General features: G+C 39.8%; 2 protein-coding genes and 1 non-coding gene across 8 annotated transcripts in view; 2 read left to right on the top strand and 1 right to left on the bottom strand.

Moving 5' to 3' along the window:
* The window catches only part of bcorl1 (BCL6 corepressor-like 1), a 31,512-nt gene extending 26,891 nt beyond the window's left edge, over nucleotides 1–4,621 (bottom strand). For 2 of the 5 annotated variants that reach the window (XM_047802299.1, XM_047802298.1), the window contains exon 1: nucleotides 269–877. Coding sequence is in view for 1 of the 5 variants with exons in the window: in XM_027135755.2 (XP_026991556.2) it covers nucleotides 25–134 (110 nt within the window). In the remaining 4 variants the exon portion in view is untranslated. The other 3 variants (XM_047802300.1, XM_047802297.1, XM_027135755.2) reach the window with 3 other exon arrangements.
* A 1,561-nt stretch (nucleotides 4,622–6,182) lies between these two features.
* Nucleotides 6,183–6,255, top strand: trnav-uac. The gene has a single exon. It is a non-coding gene; the product is annotated as a tRNA-Val (tRNA).
* Nucleotides 6,256–10,808: 4,553 nt separating this feature from the next.
* cstf2 (cleavage stimulation factor, 3' pre-RNA, subunit 2) lies at nucleotides 10,809–21,521 on the top strand. 2 transcript variants are annotated; one of them, XM_027135630.2, is made up of 14 exons: nucleotides 10,809–11,000; nucleotides 11,311–11,389; nucleotides 11,454–11,623; nucleotides 13,516–13,652; nucleotides 14,690–14,809; nucleotides 15,055–15,177; nucleotides 15,396–15,534; nucleotides 15,620–15,682; nucleotides 17,770–17,829; nucleotides 18,278–18,419; nucleotides 19,862–20,019; nucleotides 20,111–20,250; nucleotides 20,345–20,383; nucleotides 20,935–21,521. In XM_027135630.2, exons 1-14 carry the CDS (start codon nucleotides 10,922–10,924, stop codon nucleotides 21,055–21,057), a joined length of 1,572 nt encoding a protein of 523 aa, XP_026991431.2. In that variant the 5' UTR covers nucleotides 10,809–10,921; the 3' UTR covers nucleotides 21,058–21,521. The 2 variants fall into 2 exon arrangements, with proteins under 2 accessions (XP_026991431.2, XP_026991432.2); XM_027135631.2 differs by lacking the exon at nucleotides 17,770–17,829 and having other exon boundaries at nucleotides 10,827–11,000.
* The last annotated feature ends 7 nt before the right edge of the window (nucleotides 21,522–21,528 follow it).

Below are 21,528 nucleotides of genomic sequence, written 5' to 3'. Positions count from 1 at the left end.
ACGTCAAAGCTGAAGAAGACTGACCGCATCTTTCGGTGACCACGAGTGTGTAGTCCAACTACAACGCCTTCCTCATCGCGCAGATAAATCGAGAGAGAAAAAGCCAGACATCGCGAGGCTGAAATCACCCACATGAGGAAACATCGTACTTTGGGCTAACTCTAAACATTCACCCTTCAATGGCTGCTTACAGAATGTAGAGTGTGTTAGTTACAGATAACCAGCGACTGTTACTTGTGTCCGGTGATGTAAAGAGCCGTATCCTTACTTAGCAATGTGCTCTATGTTGAATCTGCAACATTCAGATCCCTGCGCAGCAAAGTCTCCTCGAAGCAACTACCGATATGTATTATACTGTTTCCAAATGTTAAAGACAAGCCGTGTGTCATCGCGGGGAAATATCTCCGATAGGATATTGCATTCGTCCCATAGCGGACCAATCCGGTATCCAGGGTGTTAGAACATAACACAGCCCAGACCCGATGTCTCTGTCCACTGAATAATTCCCAAAGGAAATTAGCGAGCCATATAACGATGTCAAACAGTGCAAACAAACACCAACCGGCTGGAGCCACATTAAGGAAGCTGTGGGTGCATCGAGAGTAAAGGATTTTAGTCCCGTTGGTAGAAATTCGCTAAAGATCGACGATTTTTGGGTCCGAAAGTCCGTAATAGTGGTGGAGGTGGGAGGGGGTTTAGTCAAGACAAGCCGTGCTGTAGCTCACAGGCTCTGGTCTGGTGGGAGAAAGGGGGAGATAGAAGGACCGCCAGTATGGTAGTTGTAGTACTCGAAAGCACACACACTGGCGCTGCCGGCGCCGAGAAGGGAGGAGCAGGGACTGCAGGTACCGGCATGCACCGCTCGAGTCCAGCCGCTCAAGGGGAAAGGGGATCGCAACGGTGCGCTAAACTGGAGGAAAAAAAATCCTTCAAGTAACAAAGTGGAAATATGCCTTCTATTTGCGAAAACACTACGCTTCCACAAGCAATGCAGGTGATAAGAAACACTCAACACATTTAGAAGATAGCTCACGTAATGACGGGTCACGTTTTGTGAAGTCTATTGAAAGCGGGCGGGAAAAAAAAAAAGAGTTGAAGAGGTGCAGACTGATTGTGTTCGTCTACACGCGAGCTGTGAACTAACACATGCTCCACCTTCCACATGCACAACCAACAAACCATCAACCACGATGAAGAGATAAACATATTTCATTATGGACGCTATTGTACGATCAACTTCAACCTGAAATCCTCTTTCAAATTGCCATCTACATGCTATATTCTCATGGCCAAATTCTTCTCATTCTACAACAGTTTTTTTTTTTCAAAAACACTCGTGGAATCTAATTACATAAAAGGCTAGTTCAGGTATCTAATTATTTAAGTACATGGGTAGAAATGTATCATTATATACTCATATACATGAGTATATTAGAAAAGTTATCTTAATGCACTGCATGTCAGGTTATAAATTCTCTCCATGCACCTGAAATGACTGTGAATCCAAATTTTCATTGGCTATAACCAGCGTAGAAGCTCACAAACGGTCCATAATTTGGGGAAAGGTGAACTTTACTCTAATAACACAAATGTAAGGCTGTAAAGAAAAAGATGAAAGCTCCATCTATTTGGGATGTATGCCTTTTTTTAGGTCAGCTATATAAAATAACACAGACGTTACCCTGAATGTTAACAAGGTTTATCCCTTCCTCAAAGTTTACTTTTTGTTAGTTGTAAGTAGAAATTGATGGTGAGATGGAGTGCTAATGTTAGTTTACAGCTTAAACTTGACATGCAGACAAACAGAATCAGCTAGCACCTCTTTCCCCTCCTGCTTTCAACAGATGCCCCAAAATGTGACCCATATTTACAAAAAGACATCCTCTAAATTATGTGTAAGCTACATTCTTATGTTGTTGTTTTTTTTGAGCTGCTCCCTGTTTGGAGTCACCACAGTGCATCTAAGCAATATTCTTATATCATGATTTAAAAAAAATATATAGGCAATATATTTTCCCCATGTTCATCAGCTTTTTTTTTAAAAGTGTAAAAAAAAAAATATACATAAGTTGGGGTATCAAGAATACAATGTCAGTTTCCATCTCTGTCCTTATCTTATACGTGTCAACTACTTTCACATCTTCAGCTCAAGAAGTGATTGACAATGCCACATAGAATGTAATTTACGTCATAAATACTGTGTTTTGCTAATTGCTGTAATGAATGGAACAAAAAACTAACACACTATACTGGGAGATTCCTAAGACAGGAAAAATACTTTTAAAATTATTTTGATTGGTTTCCCTAAAATATTTGAATATATAATCATATACAGCAGTGATGTTGAATGTCCTAATGAGACAATAAATATAATCCTTATTGAATTCATTCACAATTGATAATACTTAAGATTTTTTAAAACACAAGACGTCAACAAGCAACACTAATTGTTCAAGCATGCATTCTGTCTTTAAGAAACCTCTCAGTTACAGTATATCCTAAACCTTCCTGGTCATGGATTCCCTTTTCCTTTCATTTTCACACAGACTGCATCATTTGGTCAGGCATATGCCTTTGGCATTTGGCAAAACATAGTGTGACTCTACAAACACAACTTTAACAGTGTGCTAAATGCACTGCTCAAAGAATCTTTTATGTTTGCATGGGCAGCACTTTTAGGATCCAGACACCCTGAACAAGGCTTGTTTTCTTGTATGGGAGCTTAACATTTATTACTTTTGATTAATTTATTGTTAGTAACAGTTTAATTCTGAGATGGGCCCTGGATTGGATGCCAGTCCATCATAGGGCAACACACAATCACATTTGCATACTCACACACAACTAGGCGCAATTAGGAATTGCCATTCTACCAACTCGAATTTTTGAGAGGTAGAAGGAAACCAGAGAACCGAAAGATGACCTACACAAGAGAATATACAAAACTCCAGAACCCCTGCTCAGTGTCAACCTAGTGACCCTTGAGCAGTGAAATGGCAGCAAATACCTACATAAAGCTCTACTCATGATTTCTAAACCTTGAACAAATTTCTTGAAAAATTCTTTAAAATGCACAATAACAGACAACAGCATATGTCAGCAATTAGGCCTTCAATCTCCAGGGGCTGTGTTCAGCAGTGACATATTCTTGATGACAAGCAAATATTTATGTACATACAATAATAGAGGACTGATGTGCCAAGGACAGACTGGCCAATATTGACACATCTTGAACACCAAAATATATAACACTATGATCTGTGTGATTTTACTAAATAAACACATCTGTATATACGTGCTGGTGTATACGTGATGGTGTATAAGTTTCAACAGATGTGTTTAAACAAATATATAATAATAGGAAGCATTGCGACGCTAGCAAGCTCAAAATGCGAGTCTTTTTAGACGATAAGCTATTCATTTTATCACAAATCTCACAAACACAAACGTATGGCCCCAATCACAGAAGAAAAAAAAATATGTGGCCACAGTCAGAGTCGACTCTCACAGCCGACTCTCGTATTGTCTGTTTAAACATAGAAAATATAGCCAAGCGCAAAAAAGTGACTTTCACCGAAACTATACCAGATACATAATACACATATAGCTGAGACATAACAGTGCAAAACAGCACATGACACTTTAAATTTGAGGTATGTATAATAAGGGCAGAGCTGAAAGAGCTGCGACCTTTTCACTTCTGAACTTCAGAGCGTTTGACCTGTCGGTGCCTCACTACAGCACTGACGACTGAGATGTTTAGTCCCCGAAGTGTTGAAAATGTGAAAATAACGAGTCTGTTTCTCTCTGAGACTTTAAATCGAAAGTTGGGCACAAAAAAAGACAGACCTCGGAACCAGTTTGCCTGACTTGCAGACATGTAATGATATCAACCCGATTTACTGGCACGAGAAGTGTTGAGCGCAGGATCGTGTCGTGGTGAAGGCGGATCCGGGATACGGGACACTAAGGCATTACTGAGGCGGGTTTCTTCACCTCCTTCCGACGGTGACAGGTTGAGATGATGCAAAACGTTCCCATACTCACGAAATCATGATAAAGTGGCCTTAATTAAACACACCCTGGCCGCTTTGACCACGGGCTGTCGCTCTCATCGCCTTTTGTAGGCCTAAAAACACACGCCACAGCGTGTCCCAATCCACCGAAGGCTGCAGATGAGTGACCATTAGCTATCATTAGCCGCACGCAAATTTTAAACCTAACGGTAGATCCTACTTTGCTAAGCAATACAAGAGGAGACCTGGTCGCAGTTTTTAGATAACAGACCCTGTGCTAGAGTAAATCGGGACTTTCATACACTTGCGCAGGCTGCAAAGTTTCTGGAGTTGCCCGTAGCCCTGCATGGTGTTTTGTAGTGCCCCCTTTAATGCCCCTCGCCCGCCAGTAGCGCCTTTGTTAATCGCATGGTGCTGCACCGCCTGCCTTACCTCACTTACCTAAATGGCCCGGACGCCTTTTATATGCCTTTTAACAGGAGTGCTCACGAAAAGACCGTGAAACCAGCTCTGTGTTTGTGGCTCTCGTCCCGGTTTACCAGCGCGTTTTGGCGAAGGATTCAAAGGCAGCGTGAATTTTGGGATTCTCGCCGCGATATTCCCTCATCGCCAGTTCTCGACCGCAGCAGCTGGAGAAGAATATCGCGCTTCCTGGGTCCTAAAGCCTGACGACTCTACACAGGTGAGTATACGACAGACTGTGAGCGGTACTCATGAAATTAACCTGATTCGTTTATTTACACTAAACTATGTTCTTGAGTCATTTTGTGCTAGTTAAAACGGTTCATTGACTTGCATTGGTTAAAATATTTCAGTCACTGGACCATGGCGTTACGCTGTAGTGATGGCAATAACTCTTTTTTCTTGTTACCTGACCCTTTTGCTAGTCCTGTCCACTGCTCAGATCAGTGAGAGATCAGTGGATCTGGCTATGAACTGAGTTTAGTGCACATATTGTAGGCTACCATGAACTCTAGGCTGTTGTCAGAGCAAATGGACATCTCAAATATAAATAAACAGAATATTTACTACGGTATTTTACTAAAACACTCGATATAGTGTTATTTTACTAAAATACTCGATATAATGACATGGGTACACACACATTTTGTGTACCCATGTCATTGTGTTTGTCATAATAAATAATATTGGGTGTTTTTGGACTTTTATTAATAGCAATATATCAACAATATGAATTTAATGAAGATAGTTAACATATTGGGGAAAACCACTTTATTTAGAATAGGTACAGTATGCAGTAGACCTATTTCCAGACCAATTCTACGAGGGCATCTTGTGATTATGCAAAAACAATGAAAAAACACAAATAATTATCAATATTATTACATTTATTACTGAGCTCTTTAAGTTATTAGCCCGTTTGACTGGCTACATAAACTGAATGTGTTTAACCCAAAGGTCAAACTCAAAAACAACTCATATCACCTTAGACCTAATGTGTCCAAGAGGTGGATAAGTTCAGGAATAAAAAGATGAATGGCTTCAGCAAATAGGTAAATAATTATTTGACACTATATTTTATATAATCATGTTCATGAAATTAATGAATCATGAAAGTACTGGGGGGGGGGGGGGGTCATGGGGGGGGGGTCATGGGGGTCCCGTACTGTGAACCCTTTATAATAAATGATGTAATAAAATTGTAAACAGTGTTTCTTCCATGTTTTCCCTCACATTCATGCTTATTTTAAATAGACTTACTGCCCTGATCCGATTGATAAATGCCTATTCATTTTTTACATTCTTTTGATCCTTTGTTCTCAGGAAGTCCAGTGGCTTCTCACTTTGTTGCAGGAACCAAGTGAAGATCGGAGATATTGTGAAAAAGGTGGATGACAGAAAACTTAAATATTCTAACTATAAACAGGCCTCAAAGAAACACCTATAACCAACGCCATAAAGATCCTTCCACAAGTCTGTTCGATTATAAATTCACAATATGGATATTACTTTAGATTTTGGACGTTGCGCTTAATGTAAGTTTACAGCCACGTGGAACTTGAGCTCTCTTTAGAAACATATGTCATGTTGGGTCCGTTTCGACCTCATTTGCAATTGCCGCGAAATATATGAATATAAATCACGTTGGAATAAAAAACACATGAACGTCCATGTTATGGGTTTATGGGTGTTTAGTTCACAACCGGTTCCATAGTGTAGTGGTTATCACGTCTGCTTTACACGCAGAAGGTCCTGGGTTCGAGCCCCAGTGGAACCAGCTGTTTTCTCTAATTAATTCGCGCTCTGTAATAATACCTCGCTTAACGATCAACACATTCAAGAAAAGAAAATGGTAATCGTTAAACAGTATACATATTAAGCAGGCTACTTTCCCTTTTAAGTAGACCTGCACTTTAATTCCGGCCCATGCATATACTGTTCCTCCCCCAACCCATGCGATTTACAGCGGAAAACTGGACGAACACACACGCACACGCACATAGCGCGCGCGAATAAATCCTACAATGTATGTAAAAATTTAAATTATAGTTCACGACTAATTTTGGTATTATATGCCATAAAGAACAATAAGCATCTAAAAACTTAGATTCGATCGCTTGTGTAAATAACCTAAATCTCTTATGTCTTAAGTCTTAGCGACCTCTACTGTTCACTTCGTGTCAATTCACTAAAACTAATCATCTGAGTAATAATATGAGCTTTTGATATACAGGCGCATCTCAATAAATTAGAACGTGGTGGAAAAGTTCATTGATTTCAGTAGTTCACCTCGAATAGCGAAACTCGTGTATTATATTGTCTCACATCGTCTGTATTGTCTTGTAAAGTCTAAGCTATATGTATAGTATAGTGTTATTTGTGTTTGTACTTTTGAGAGTCACAAACAGCTGGAACCAAATTCCTTGTGTGTCAACACACTTGACCGATAAACCTGATTCTAATTCTGATATAAATATTGATATAAGTATACACAGATTAAAGTAGTTTAAGTCTTTAGTTCTTTTAATTGTGATGAATTTGGCCCACATTTAACAAAAACAAAAAATTGGAAATACTTCATAAGACCAATAAAAAAGCATTTTTACTGAATTGTTAGCCTTCCGAAAGTATGTTCATTTACTGTATATGTACTCAATACTTGGTAGGGGCTCCTTTTGCATTAACTACTGCCTCAATTTGGCATGGCATGAAGGTGGCATTTTTTGGTCTCTTATTTCTCATTTTTTCTTGACAATACTCCATAGATTCTCTATAGGGCTTAGATCTTGTGAGTTTGCTGGCCAGTCAAGCACACCAACACCATGGTCAAGGTCAACTTTTGCTGCTTTTGGCAGTGTGGGCAAGTGCCAAATCCTGCTGGAAAATTAGATCAGCATCTTTAAAAAGCTGGTCAGCAGAAGGAAGCATGAAGTGCTGTAATATTTTTCTTGGTAAATGGGTGCAGTGACTAAACACAGTGGACCAACACCAGCAGATGACATTGCACGCCAAATCATCACAGACTGTGGACCAGCAACTTGGGCTATGATCTTCTCCACCATTATTCCAAACTCTAGGACTTTTTTCCAAATGAAATACAAAAGTTGCTCTCATCTGAAAAGAGGACTTTGGACAACTGGGCAACAGTCCAATTCTTCTTCTCCTTAGCCCAGCTTAGATGCCTCTGACATTGTCTGTGGTTCAGGAGTGGCTTAACAAGAGAAATACAACAACTGTAGCCAAATTCCTTGACATGTCTGTGTGTGGTGGCTCTTGATTCCTTGACCCCAGCCTCAGTCCATTCCTTGTGAAATTCACCCAAATTCTTGAATCGATTTTGCTTGACAAGGCTGCGGTTCTCTCAGTTGGTTGTGCACCCTTTCAATTGTTCTGTTAACATGCTTGAATACATGCTTGAATTTGGCATTTAATGTTTGTGGCTTACCCTCCGTGTGAAGGGTGCCAATTATTGTCTTCTGGACAACTGTCAGATCAGCAGTTTTCCTTATGATTGTGTAGCCTAGTGAACCAAATTGAGAGACCATTTTGATGGCTCAGGAGAACTTTGCAGGTGTTTAGAGTTTATTAGCTGATTGGCATTTCACCATATTCAAATTTTTTGAGTTTTTTGTCAAATGTGAGCCAAAATCATCACAATTAAAAGTACCAAAGACTTAAACTACTTCAGTCTGTGTATATTGAATTTTATATAATACACGAGTTTCGCTATTTTAGTTGAATTACTGAAATAAATGAACTTTTCCACAACATTCTAAGTTATTGAGATGCACCTGTAATCATTCATTCACAAGACGCAGTTTGTTGGAAGGACCGATAGGCATTGTCAAATGGCTCATCAGATTAACATAATTGATTAGAAAATTAGTATACGAGAATATTAGTATATCTAAAGACCTGAGCTTAACTTTACAGAATCTTTACGGGAAGTTTAGTATACAATTAAACCAAAACTGGTCTATATATTTGTACTCACAAAACCGGTACAAATTTTTCTGTATTTTACAATATTTATTCAGTTTTTGCATGCTCCTGGGCCGAAAGCTGTCGTATTCACTAGTTAGTTTAAGGACTGATTTTTATACGTATTCATAAGCTGTTCAAAGTTAAAGGCAGCATCTTACATAACCTTCTCTTTGAAAGTTATGCAAAGAGATGCACCTGTAATCATTCATTCACAAGACGCTTTCAAGTGATTTATGTAGATACTGAAAAGAGTTTTAAAGTGTGGTATACTTACTACTGCCTAATGAAACAGACAAAGGTTGCTATAGGTTACAATTACCTATAGTATTTGCAACCTATAGTAAATGTATACAAATACAATGCAATGATCCCGGACAAAATTATTATTTGCATCATAAATTCCTTCGGCAAATCCACAGTGACTATGCAAGCAATGTTCCAATATCTGATAAATATTTATCTTGTCTTTAAAACTTGTGACTTCTCCTGAATAGTTATTTCCTGATGTGACATGCGTTAGCCAACAAGATTTAAAATCAAAACAAGCCTAACAGGGTGAAAGACATTCTTATTAACAAGACTATTGACAGATATTAAAGTTGTCTTTGTACCTATTGTATATGAATGTGATATGTCTGTTTTTCATGTGCACATCCCAGTTCTGCATTTGTTTTTGTAGACTTTTTTTGTTTATTTGTTTTAAATATCAGAACTGTCCAGGGTTCTGAAGCTACATGTGATCAACATGTGCATATTTACTCACTCACTCACTCACTCATTTTCTACTGCTTATCCGAACTTCTCGGGTCACAGGGAGCCTGTGCCTATCTCAGGCGTCATCGGGCATCAAGGCAGGATACACCCTGGACGGAGTGCCAACCCATCGCAGGGCACACACACACTCTCATTCACTCACACTATGGACAATTTTCCAGAGATGCTAAACAACCTACCATGCATGTCATTGGACCTGGGGTGGAAACCGGAGTACCCGGAGGAAACCCAGAGGCACGGGGAGAACATGCAAACTCCGCGCACACACAAGGCGGAGGCGGGAATCGAACCCCCAACTCTGGAGGTGTGAGGCAAACGTGCTAACCACTAAGCCACCGTGCCCCCATGTGCATATTTAATAAATAAAATACTTGTTTGAATAGTTGCAGTAATATTAAAGATATAAAACATGTCTACTGTATATGTTTTCAGATCACTAAATTGTAAAAGTCCATAAAGTGCATCTGTACATAGAGAAATTAGGATGGTAGGATTGCTGGATAATCTGACACAGAAATAAAACATGCTAGGATAATATAGTAATTTCTGGGATATAAATCCCAGTTGGGGTTTTTTCTGTAATCACAGAATGAATCATACACCATTCTTTAAGTTTCTTCTGAAGTCAAAACATAATGAAGTCCTGGACTGGTGCATTGATCTGACATCAACTGTAGCAAGAGCTTGCTGTACATCCTGTGACGATATTTTAGGGTTTTTGGAGACTTTTCTTACAATCTGCTCTGGGGTGAATTTGCTTGAATGGCCAGACCTGAATGTTTTTAAATGTTCACTGATTACAAATTCTTTTAAGATCTTTTTATATCCCTTACCACTTATCTTTCTTTCTGAAGGCTTCATAGCTCTTTGGATCTCACCATGGTAATACATCTCACTTCATAAATTAAGAGAAATCCAAACTAAATATCTGAGATTTAAATAAGACAAGCCTTCTTCAAAATGTTCTGTAACAATGTTCTAATAATTTGCACCTGATGTGATCCACCTGTAGGTCATTTTTATCCATTAGTACAAATAAATGTGGGGGTGTGCTTACTTTTTCCTCACAAGAAATAAGTTCTTTTTATTTTATTTTACAGATTATTCAGAAAGACCTTTTTATTTTATTTTTTTTTACAGATTATTTAGAAAGACGTTTTATTTGTTTATTTATATTACTTGAATCTTCCAATATTATTAAAACCAAGATAAAATGGCCATATGTTTAACTATTTAAAAAAAAAAACAGGCTTTCATGGGGTGTCCTACTTATTTCACATGACTGTATTTCATAACAGTGAATCTCTGACAGGCATCTTACAACGATGCAGCTGTGTGTGCGTGCGTTCGTGCGTGTGTGTGTTCCCTAAAACGGAAGTGTGATAATCACACTGCAACACTGTTAGCTTTAATGGTCCACTACAGGAAACGCAGCATTGTACAGATATGTCTTATCGCTGAATCATGACACGGTGACAGGAATGTGGAAAATTGTCATTTACAAAGAGTCGGAATCGACACATTACACTGTTAGGCGATAGGTGGCAAGCACGTTCACATTTTGCAGAGAGACTTTTAAATTGAAAGGAAGAGCAGCTTGGCAGCCATTTTGAAATCCGTCTAATGTTTTACCCCGTGCTTCACCAACGCTGTTTTTAAATAAATTAACCTCTTAAGGGGCAACAATGGCGAACGTAGCTACAGCCGTGGCAGCAGTTGCAGGAAGAGACCCTGCTGTAGACCGCTCCTTAAGATCTGTCTTTGGTAAATAAAAGGTTTTAACTCCCGATAAGCTAAATGTAGCATCGTCTGTCTGATTTGTGTATTTCTTTTGAAGCAAGACACCTACAGTATAGTTAATTCTGTCTGGCTAATAACGTTGTAGCACAACTAGCTGCAAAACTTTCAATTAAACGTCAAACTAGCGTTTGGTCAAAAACAAATAAAAGACGTTTGGTGCAGAATCTAAAGGTTTATAACTTCATACCAGGTCACTTCAGATATATGTATATAATAAACTATATGGTAAAGTCATGTGTTTAACCACAAACATTGTCCACCTGGTTTGTGCTAGTCGGAAACATCCCATATGAAGCAACAGAAGAGCAGCTGAAAGACATCTTTTCAGAAGTTGGTCTTGTCGTCAGTTTCAGGTATGACCCAAGAATTGTGTGCTTATGTGAAGTATTCACTGGACTAAAAATATACGCATTGTAGGTTGGTATACGACAGAGAAACAGGAAAACCGAAAGGTTATGGCTTCTGTGAGTACCAGGACCAGGAGACGGCACTCAGCGCCATGCGCAACCTCAACGGTCGAGAGTTCAGTGGCAGAGCGCTGCGTGTGGACAACGCCGCCAGTGAGAAGAACAAAGAAGAGCTTAAGAGTGAGTATGTTTACTGGAAGAATGGGGCTTCCAAAACGGTTAGATTGCCAACAAGGGTTTTGTGATGGGGTCAAATCAGAATCAGGTTTATTGGCCAAGTGTGTTGACTCACACAAGGAATTTGGTTCCAGCTGTACAGAAATAAATAACACTATACTATACAAGACAATGCAGATGGGATACAATAGACATTATAAGTATTAAATATGATTACAGAATATATGACTGATCCGTTATGTGCATAAGGTGTGGCAAATGCAAATATCAATATTGTGCAATATTATGCTTTTTGTACAATATGCAGCAACAGTAGTGTGTGTAACATATCTGGATGATTGACAGTTCTGATAATGCAGTACTTATAGATATGAAGCAGGGAATATAATTGTGAGTTGTTGATCATGGTGATTGCCCTGTGAAGTTCTGTAGTGCCTGCCAGAAGGGAGGAGCTGAAATAGGTTGTGTCCAAGGTGTGAAGGGTCAGTAGTGAAATTTCCTGCACGGTTTCTGGTTCTTGTGTCGTACAAGTCCTGGGCAGTGGGCAGGGGGGCACCAATTATTTTTTCTGCTGTTTTAACCGTGCGTAGCAGTTTGTTCCTGTGCTGTTTTGTTGCTGTACCAAACCAGATAGTGATGGACGTGCACAGGACATATTCAATGACTGCAGTGTAGAACTGCATTAACAGCTCCTGTGGCAGACCATACTTCCTTAATTGGCATAGAAAATACATCCTCTGCTGGGCCTTTTTGATGATGGAGTTTATGTTGCACTAAGATTCACATCCTCTTCACCAATCAGGAGTGCAACTTGAGTGCTGGGAGGAGTTGTTAATGGGGTTCCCAGAGGTGTGATGGGGCAGTCAGTGGGCTGGGTTGGATGGGAGGTGTGAAGATGTTGCTCTCAAACCTGCAGTAGAAGGTGTTAAGGTCGTCAGCCATGTCTTTTTGTATGTTTCAGTGATGTATTGCAGGCCTTTCCACACTGATGCAGGATTGTTATCTGAAAACCTGCTTTTCAGAGTAGCTTCTTTTTGCTATTCTGATCCCCTTTGTCAGTAGGTTCCTGGCCTGCTTATACAGAGTTTTGTCCTCCCCTCTGTAGGCATCTTCCTTGGCACATCAAAGTTTTTTCAGTTTGGCTGTGAACCATGGCTTGTTATTACTGAATTTGCAAAAGGTTTTGGTTGGCACACACACGTCTTCAAAAAAACTGATTTACAATGTCACGGTGTCAGTCAGTTCATCCACGCTGTCAGTTCCAGCCTCGAAGATACTCCAATCAGTGCAGTCAAAACAGTCTTGTAGTTATTGCTTTGCCTCACTGGTCCATCTCTTCTCTGTTTTTACTACAGGCTCAGTAGATTTAAGTTTCTGCCTCTATGTTGGAATAAAATGAACCAAACATCAGAGCTCCCCAAGGCTGCCCTGGGTACAGAGCGATATGATCCAGTGTGTATTTCTCCCTTTTGGGCCAATTAATATGCTGCCTGTATTTTGGAAGTTCAAGAGTAAGTTTTGCTCTGTTAAAGTCTCCAAGGATAATAAAAAGAGAATCCGGATTATTTTGCTCCAAGCCAGTTATTTGGTTTGCCAGTTTTTGCAGTGCATCACTCATGTTGGCCTGCGGTGGGATGTAAACTCCGGTCAGAATGAATGAGGAGAATTCCCACGGTGAAATGCTTCTCTCATTAAAATGCAAACCAAAATATAACTTTTTTTTGAAATGTGTTTTTCTGGATTTTTGTTGTTTTTATTCTATCTCTCACTGTTAATCTACCTTTAAAATTCTAGACTTATTTCTTTGTCAGTTTGCAAATGTACAAAATCAGCAGGGGATCAAACAATTTTTTCTCTTACTGTGTGTGTGTAAAACTGTTTGTCTGTTCCCGGAGGTTTGGGTACTGGAGCTCCCATCATTGAGTCCCCATATGGAGACAACTGTCCAGCTGAGGAGGCACCGGAGTCCATTAGCAGAGCTGTGGCTAGCCTGCCACCAGAACAGATGTTTGAGCTTATGAAACAAATGAAAGTGAGTAAAAGACTGGCCATTAAAATATATCTTGTTGTGTCTTTGTCTCTCTTTTTGTCTGTGCAAGTACTCTCGGTCACGCTCTCTGTCTGCGCGAGGGCATGTCACGCTCTCTGTCTGCGCGAGGGCGTGTCACGCTCTCTGTCTGCGCGAGGGCGTGTCACGCTCTCTGTCTGCGCGAGGGCGTGTCACGCTCTCTGTCTGCGCGAGGGCGTGTCACGCTCTCTGTCTGCGCGAGGGCGTGTCACGCTCTCTGTCTGCGCGAGGGCGTGTCACGCTCTCTGTCTGCGCGAGGGCGTGTCACGCTCTCTGTCTGCGCGAGGGCGTGTCACGCTCTCTGTCTGCGCGAGGGCGTGTCACGCTCTCTGTCTGCGCGAGGGCGTGTCACGCTCTCTGTCTGCGCGAGGGCGTGTCACGCTCTCTGTCTGCGCGAGGGCGTGTCACGCTCTCTGTCTGCGCGAGGGCGTGTCACGCTCTCTGTCTGCGCGAGGGCGTGTCACGCTCTCTGTCTGCGCGAGGGCGTGTCACGCTCTCTGTCTGCGCGAGGGCGTGTCACGCTCTCTGTCTGCGCGAGGGCGTGTCACGCTCTCTGTCTGCGCGAGGGCGTGTCACGCTCTCTGTCTGCGCGAGGGCGTGTCACGCTCTCTGTCTGCGCGAGGGCGTGTCACGCTCTCTGTCTGCGCGAGGGCGTGTCACGCTCTCTGTCTGCGCGAGGGCGTGTCACGCTCTCTGTCTGCGCGAGGGCGTGTCACGCTCTCTGTCTGCGCGAGGGCGTGTCACGCTCTCTGTCTGCGCGAGGGCGTGTCACGCTCTGTCTGCTATATAATATAATAAATATTGGCTTTAAAATTCTAATTATATGCATATTACATAAAATGTTGGTTCTTATGCATGAGAAAAGGTGCTGTTTTTTCTCCCTCACTTTGATTTATGCAATTCTTTTGCACTATCCAATAAATTTGTGTACACCAGCTCAGCATCACCTATGTGTGGGAAACATAATTAGCACTGTCTCTTTGTGTTTCTTTGTTGTACAGCTGTGTGTTCAGAACAGCCCACAGGAGGCCAGGAACATGCTCCTGCAGAATCCACAGCTAGCCTATGCACTGCTTCAGGCACAGGTTGTCATGAGGATTGTAGACCCTGAGATTGCCTTGGTGAGCATTATTCTAAAATAAATAACTTGTTACTTAAAAACAAAAAATGTTTTAAGATGTAAAATTCTGCTGTGTTGAAATCTAAAAGTCAAACCTATTAGCAATGCTTAAAACCTTTAGGAAAACTATTATGATGAATATTGTGTAGTATGAAAATATTATGTATTTGTCATATAATGAATATTGATAAATGCATTTCCATATTAGTCAAGGCTAACAGGTTGTTCTTGGTTTTTTCCTTCCAGAAAATGCTCCACCGGCAAGCTTCTGTGCAACCCATAAATCCAAACAGCCAGTCAGGACCTTTGCCAGTGTCTAACCAGCCTCATGCCCAGCCCAGTGCTCCAGTGTCTCAGCCCCAGGCCATGGTGAACGCTTCTCTCTTTACGCTATGTTTACGTTATCCTGTCAATCATACATCTGAAACACTGATGACCATTTTTAAGATCTTCTATATGTTTTGTTTAGGTATTTAGATTTATATCATTTGTTAAACTGCATAGTTAAAATTGACCGTTTGTTAATTATTTAGACCACGATAAGTTATAGACTATATACATAACCGAACACAAATAACTTTTTATAGCCAGGAATGCACGTGAATGGTGCTCCTCAGATGATGCCACCTTCTCAGATGGGAGGTGGAGTGCCAGGGCCAATGGCAGGACAGGGGCCAATGCCGGGACAAGGCCCAATGCCAGGACCAGGGCCTCTCGTTCCAGGAGGTATACTTGGTCACCCCTTTGCTATGAATGCGTGCAGAATTGTGCATGTCGTGTGTCAAAATGTTACTTGTCCTCTTTACTGTAGGCGGAATTCAGCCTCAGATGGGGATGCCACAAGGGGGCCCTGTTCCTATGGACAGAGGTGCAGGTGGGTGATCTTAAACCTTTGTATTTATTCGTCCAATTAAATTACACATACCAGCATAATTTTCATTAGCATTATGTCTTATGATTTGAAAGGGTAACGTTTTTGAATGTTTCATACTGACATTGAAGTTATACGAAGCAACCAGAACAGTGGAATGTACTGAACATCTTTCAAATGACAAATTCAATATTTGAATGTCGAGCATGTGATTTATATTAGAAGAAATGTCACTAGCAAGCATTTTAATAGGTATACGTTACTATTGTTTTAAAGTACATCTTTCTTTTAAGTGCAGTGCTAATTTTAGTAGTTTTAACAGTGAATACTAGCTTTATGCATTAAGCAATCCTGTCACGTTCTTCTATAATATTTAACCCTTATTTGTTCATTTATATTCTTCCTCTTATGTTAGCTTTCTGTTACTATCTCTTATGTTAACAGGTCGGTTTTGACCCGTGTATTAAATCAGTCATAAAATAGACTCAAAACAATTGTTTATCATCTGATTTGTTTCTTACCTCTTAGATACTATGTTATGCTTCCTTATCCATGAAAATTAGTTTTAATATTTTTGGTGTGGCCCACAGGACAGATTTTGACAGAATACTTTTCGTTTTCAGTCCCAAAAAAGTGGTAAAATTACCCTCAAGAGAATTAAATAAATAAATGAAAGATTACGTGGCTATTACTGAGGGGTATTAGAACATCTCTTAAATAAATTATATATATATATATTAACTATAGTAACATCTATGGTGTTATTGGTCAATTTTGACCCGTGTGTACCCATTAAAATTTTTTAGTAATTTTAATTTCTTTAAAAAAATAGAAGATTAATACAAATAGAACAAGTAATAATACAAAATGTAGATTTGCAAGGTCCAACACACAACCAGTCGAGCAAATCAAACCAATAGAAATCTATTACTTCTAATTCCAAAAAAATTTTGTGTCCAAAAACATGCATGCGTGTGTGTGTGTTTAGATGCATGTGTGGCAAAAAGTGACACTTTTAGTGTGTTCTTTGCAGAGATATATTTTGCAGAAGAAGCACAATATATATATATATATTTTTTCTGTTCTTATTGCTAGGGCAGACCTGTACTGCTTTCTTTTAGAATCAGGTGGCATCAGTGGGGTTGTGGCTGTCCTGGTTTATGATGAGACAGGGCTGGATGAGGAGGATGCACACGCTCTGATGCTTTTTGTGTTGCTGATAGCGTGGATGAGGTTGTAGGTGACCAAGACTGCGGCGGCTGGGTCTCTGGGCACCTGTTCCCTTCGCTCAATTTGCGCCTTGGCAATGGAACTTCCTAGCTCCTCAGATGTGTCTGTCTTCCGTTGATACTCTACATCATCTTCCTCCTCATCCAGGATCCTGCTCATCCATATCACTATGCTGTTTTGTCATCTGCCTCATTTTTAGCAAAGATATTATCCAGAGCTTGTCTTGTTGTAAATCATCTTTTCATTTTCGCATGCTGCAAGATGGAGATGTGTACTCTGCAAGTCACTAACTCTAAACTGAATTGGTCTTATGCATGCCTTTTGTGTCTAGACATGTCCCTCTTTGCTTGTTCATTTAGGGAAGGTGACAAACAGGCAGAGAGAGAAGCCCCTAACTAAAGCTCACAGGTTTGGGAGAGGAGCTGGCTGTCAGTGGGCTGTTGGCTGACTGTTAGTGAGCTGACAGTGTGTTTATGATTTCAGATTTGGCACTAATTATTGTAATATAATCTTGTATTATAACTGGTTTGAACCTGACCCTAACAACACAAAGGTCATAATTTCCACCAGAGCATTTTATAATTTAGTAAAATGTATTTATTTTTGTGTTATTTTGTTTAGATAGAGGATCCTGACAAAGTCAAAAAGCTTTGATGCAATTATCAAATTTATGTGGTACTTTTATGCATTTAAAACCTAAAAACAGGTCTGTGCTGACCCTAACACCAGAGGAAGGAGAGGGGTGTGTGTATATATGTATATACATGTCAGGTTCTGGTCACCAAAGAGCAGTAATTTAAGAGCAACATCAGTTCAGTGTAACTGATGTGTACTGTTTCCTTTACCTAATGCTGACCCAGGAAGCCTTCAGGATTCTCCTGTAGGATCATCTGGGCCGGCTTCTATCGAGAGGCCGCAAGGTATCTCCAGCTTTACCTCAGTGTTTTCAGAGATGAAAGAACTGGGTTATATGCTGCTCATAGCTTCATTTATAAACTGTGAAAAGTTCACGTTCAACATTTTAGTATTCAGTGCTGTTACATTGCTATGTTTTTTTTTTTTCTTCATGTAAATTTGAGTGTCTTTTTTTTGGCTGTCCATATCAGTTAGTTTGATACAATATTAGCCTTTTTTTATTTAAACTGTTTTTCATGTTTTGGTAAAGCATTAAGTCATCTACAGTAAAAATTTCATTTGATGCTTTTGTCTAAGTGCCATCACAAAATAATTTGCTTGACAAATGCATATTTTTTTTGTTGTAGTCTTTCTTTACATATTCAAACTAAAATGCAACACTTCTCTATACCTCCTCATTCTAATTTATTATACGTTAGTGTTCTAATTTGAACTGTGTGGATTTTTTCATAGTACCCATGGTAGACCCACGAGCTCCTATGCGAGGAGCACCTCCAGGACCTCAAGGGATTCCACCAAGAGGTCTGCTGGGTGATGGTCCTAATGATCCACGAGGAGGATCATTAGTAAACGTGGGAGGAGAAGTAGTGGAGCCGTGAGTATAGCACCTCTTCTAGATTGCAGTAGTCAATGCACACAGTTGGACATTAAACTTAATTTAGCTGTAGGAAATTAAGGTGACTAGTCTGGTAACTATGAGCTCTCATGAAACCTATCATTTCCTCCAATACTATTGAAATGGCCAAATTATTTGTGCTAAACACCAAATACATATACATATGAAATGCAAGTTTAGGTTTTCAGCTTCCATGTTTTTATATCTAGATATGTTTATACAATATAAAACCTGGAACCTATAGTAAATAACACTTAATATTTGGTTGCATAATCCTAGCATGCAATGAGAAAATTAAGCCAGGAGACACATTGACATCATCAAACTTTTGTTTTGGATCATAAACAGATCCTTTCTTTCCCATTATTTTGGCAGAGGTTATTTTTTTCCCGGAACCTTTGTCTCATTTATGTACTGTTTTATGATTCTTATTGCTAGAGAGTGGTTTGCCTCTTATGACTTCTCATGTTTTCTTTTTTGACTTCTGATTCCTTCTTCCTGGCCATGTGGAGGTTGTTGTCACTTGGTTGTTGTTGTTTTTTTTCTCTTCCCTTCAGTTTTCACAATGTTTATCAACTGCTGTTAAAGGCTGTCTTGTTCAATGACTTTATTCCAAATTAGCTATGCCCAGTTTTTGTGCAATGCCTCTGGGTGATTTCCCTTTTTTTCCCTGCCAGAATGGCTTGCATTTCTGCCTTAAATTGATTTCCATCTTTACTTATTCATTTTAACAAATGCAGGCTTTTTGCTCACCTTAAAAATGGATGATACAAAATATCATTTAATCCATTTACATACAAATACCAGGAAATAACAGCTGAAATTCTAAACAGTATTTTTAAATAAATTTAATAATAATAATAATAATAAATAATAAATAATTCCATATTTTTTTTATCTGTTTTGATTATTTTCAATTCTCCAAACTTGCTGTCTCTTATTAGGAATGAAGTAAAACATAAAGTAATGTAAGGGCAATCATGTTTCATTTGAGCCACATGAAGCCAGTCAGTGCAACTTTTCAAACTGCTGCTTATGTTACATCACAGGGCAATTGAAAACACTTGTATTGCAGTGTTGAACAGCCCTCTCTCATACATGAGCTCTCACTCACAATTGGAGAGTTTCACTCAGACTGCCCAGGCGAGAGAGTAATTCCTAGCAATTCTTAAGACTTCAAAACAAGTGAACAATGTGAAATCCTAAATTTGCACTAAAGTAGAGTATCTGTTGTACAGACAGACTTGTTTTCACTCACATGAACTTTAATGGCTTTTCCAGTGACTAAATTTGGATGCTGTTTTACACTCATCACTTTTAGTACATTATATGTTGGTTTTGAGACTAGGATTGTGTCTTTTGTATCAGCTGGATTTGTATCAAGAAAATTATGTTGCATCATTTTGTGCATGTGTGTGTAGTCGTGGTTACATGGGAGGCCCTCCACCGCACCAGGGCCCACCCATGCATATGGCCCCTCCAGAAATGCGTGGACCCCATGACATGAGAGGAGCACCCATGTTGGGAGAGCCCAGAGGCCCAATGATGGATCAGCGAGGTCCACCCATGGACTCTAGAGGTACATAATAATATGATTTTCACGTTTTGTGTGACCAAACAAGCAATTTTTTACATAAATGTAACCCTTCTTTTGTCATTTTATTTTAAAGCTGCAATTCCTTCAGGTCGTGATCCCCGAGCTGTAGAAACTAGGGGTCCTGTGGCAGGCCAGCGCGTGCCTGTAGCGGGTGGAATGCAGAGTGCTCCTTCTCATGGAATGCCATCAAATGCTTCTCAGTCTGCCCGACCTGTATGCCTTACATTTGTTACTTCATTTATTGATGGATTAAGTATTTTCAATTTGTAAAAACACTCTTTGTTGACAACAATCATTACTTTAACAGGGTCCTGCACCTGAGGTTTCCTCTCAAGATCATGAAAAAGTAAGTGTGGCACAAGCATGTACTCATTAAACAAATGTTTGAGTACAGATTATTAACATTGTTATTAACATTGGTTACCTTGCATTTGGCACAGTGTGTTAATCTAAAGCTCAGAGGCCCAAATATGTTCTAGCATCACAATTTTCCTGTGAATAAATTTCATAAGGACATGTTTTGCCATGGGTGGAGCTCACATCTGGGCTCAACCTCACTAATTCTTTTGTTGCTGAATGAGCAATTCCCCATTGCCACACTTCAATATCTAGAGGAAAGTCCTCCCACATGCATAAAAGATGTTTTGATAGTGAAGATTGTGAATATTTTTTTCTCATCTACTGTTGGTGCCTGGCAGCCCCTCCCCTTTTCCTCTATATAAAAGCAAAGCTGTGAGTGCATGAAATGTCCAACATTTCACACTTCATTTTCTTGTTTAAATAAGTGCATCAAAGCAGAGACTCAAAGCAGCCAACTGCTGCAATAATGGCAGTGTGAATGTACTCTTAATTTTTTTCTCTGTTAATAGAACTGATGGCTTTGATATTTTTCCCTAGGCTGCTCTAATTATGCAGGTCCTCCAGCTGACTCCAGAACAGATTGCCATGCTTCCCCCTGAGCAGAGGCAGAGTATCCTCATCTTGAAAGAGCAGATTCAGAAAACTGCGGGGGCCCCATGAAAATTTTCAGAAAATTTTTTCTTTTGTTTGTCTGATTTCCTTCTCTAGACAAGACAGAATAATTTTGGTTTTTGAGTGTGTATCATGACTTAACATTTTTTTGTTGTAAGCTGCACCTTAACATGCCATTGTAACATGGGTTTTTTCCAGGAAGTTTCCATTTCTAGGAATTACTAGGAACCTCAAAACAAATTTCTTCCTTGTGTTTTTATTCCGGATGTAAGCGTACAATATATAGGCTTATCTTTTCTGTTAGTCATTAAAGGTTAAAGATGTATTATTTGTTCATTACCTGGTGTCTGGGTTTTTATTTTATGAAAGAGCACCTCCTGCCTTGAAATGCGGGGGGGATAACCCTGACACTAATACTGAAGAACCCAGAAAAGTGCATAGCTGGAATTTGTTTGCCAAAGCAGCTGTTTGTTTTGTTGGTAATTTTTCTTCAATAAAAAAATGACAACTTGTGGCTAG

The sequence above is a fragment of the Tachysurus fulvidraco genome, chromosome 17 (assembly GCF_022655615.1).
Source record: "Tachysurus fulvidraco isolate hzauxx_2018 chromosome 17, HZAU_PFXX_2.0, whole genome shotgun sequence".
Lineage (NCBI taxonomy): Eukaryota > Metazoa > Chordata > Actinopteri > Siluriformes > Bagridae > Tachysurus > Tachysurus fulvidraco.
Note: the sequence above shows the minus strand (reverse complement) of the source record. Positions and strands in the feature narration are given on the sequence as shown.

What these genes read in the sequence shown, in the direction of transcription:
- cstf2 (XM_027135630.2), top strand. Translation starts at nt 10,922, where the DNA reads ATGGCGAACGTAGCTACAGCCGTGGCAGCAGTTGCAGGAAGAGACCCT. An exon ending in GGTCTTGTCGTCAGTTTCAG is followed by an intron (nt 11,390 to 11,453) that starts GTATGACCCAAG and finishes TACGCATTGTAG; the next exon opens with GTTGGTATACGACAGAGAAA. An exon ending in TCCACCCATGGACTCTAGAG is followed by an intron (nt 20,020 to 20,110) that starts GTACATAATAAT and finishes TTTATTTTAAAG; the next exon opens with CTGCAATTCCTTCAGGTCGT.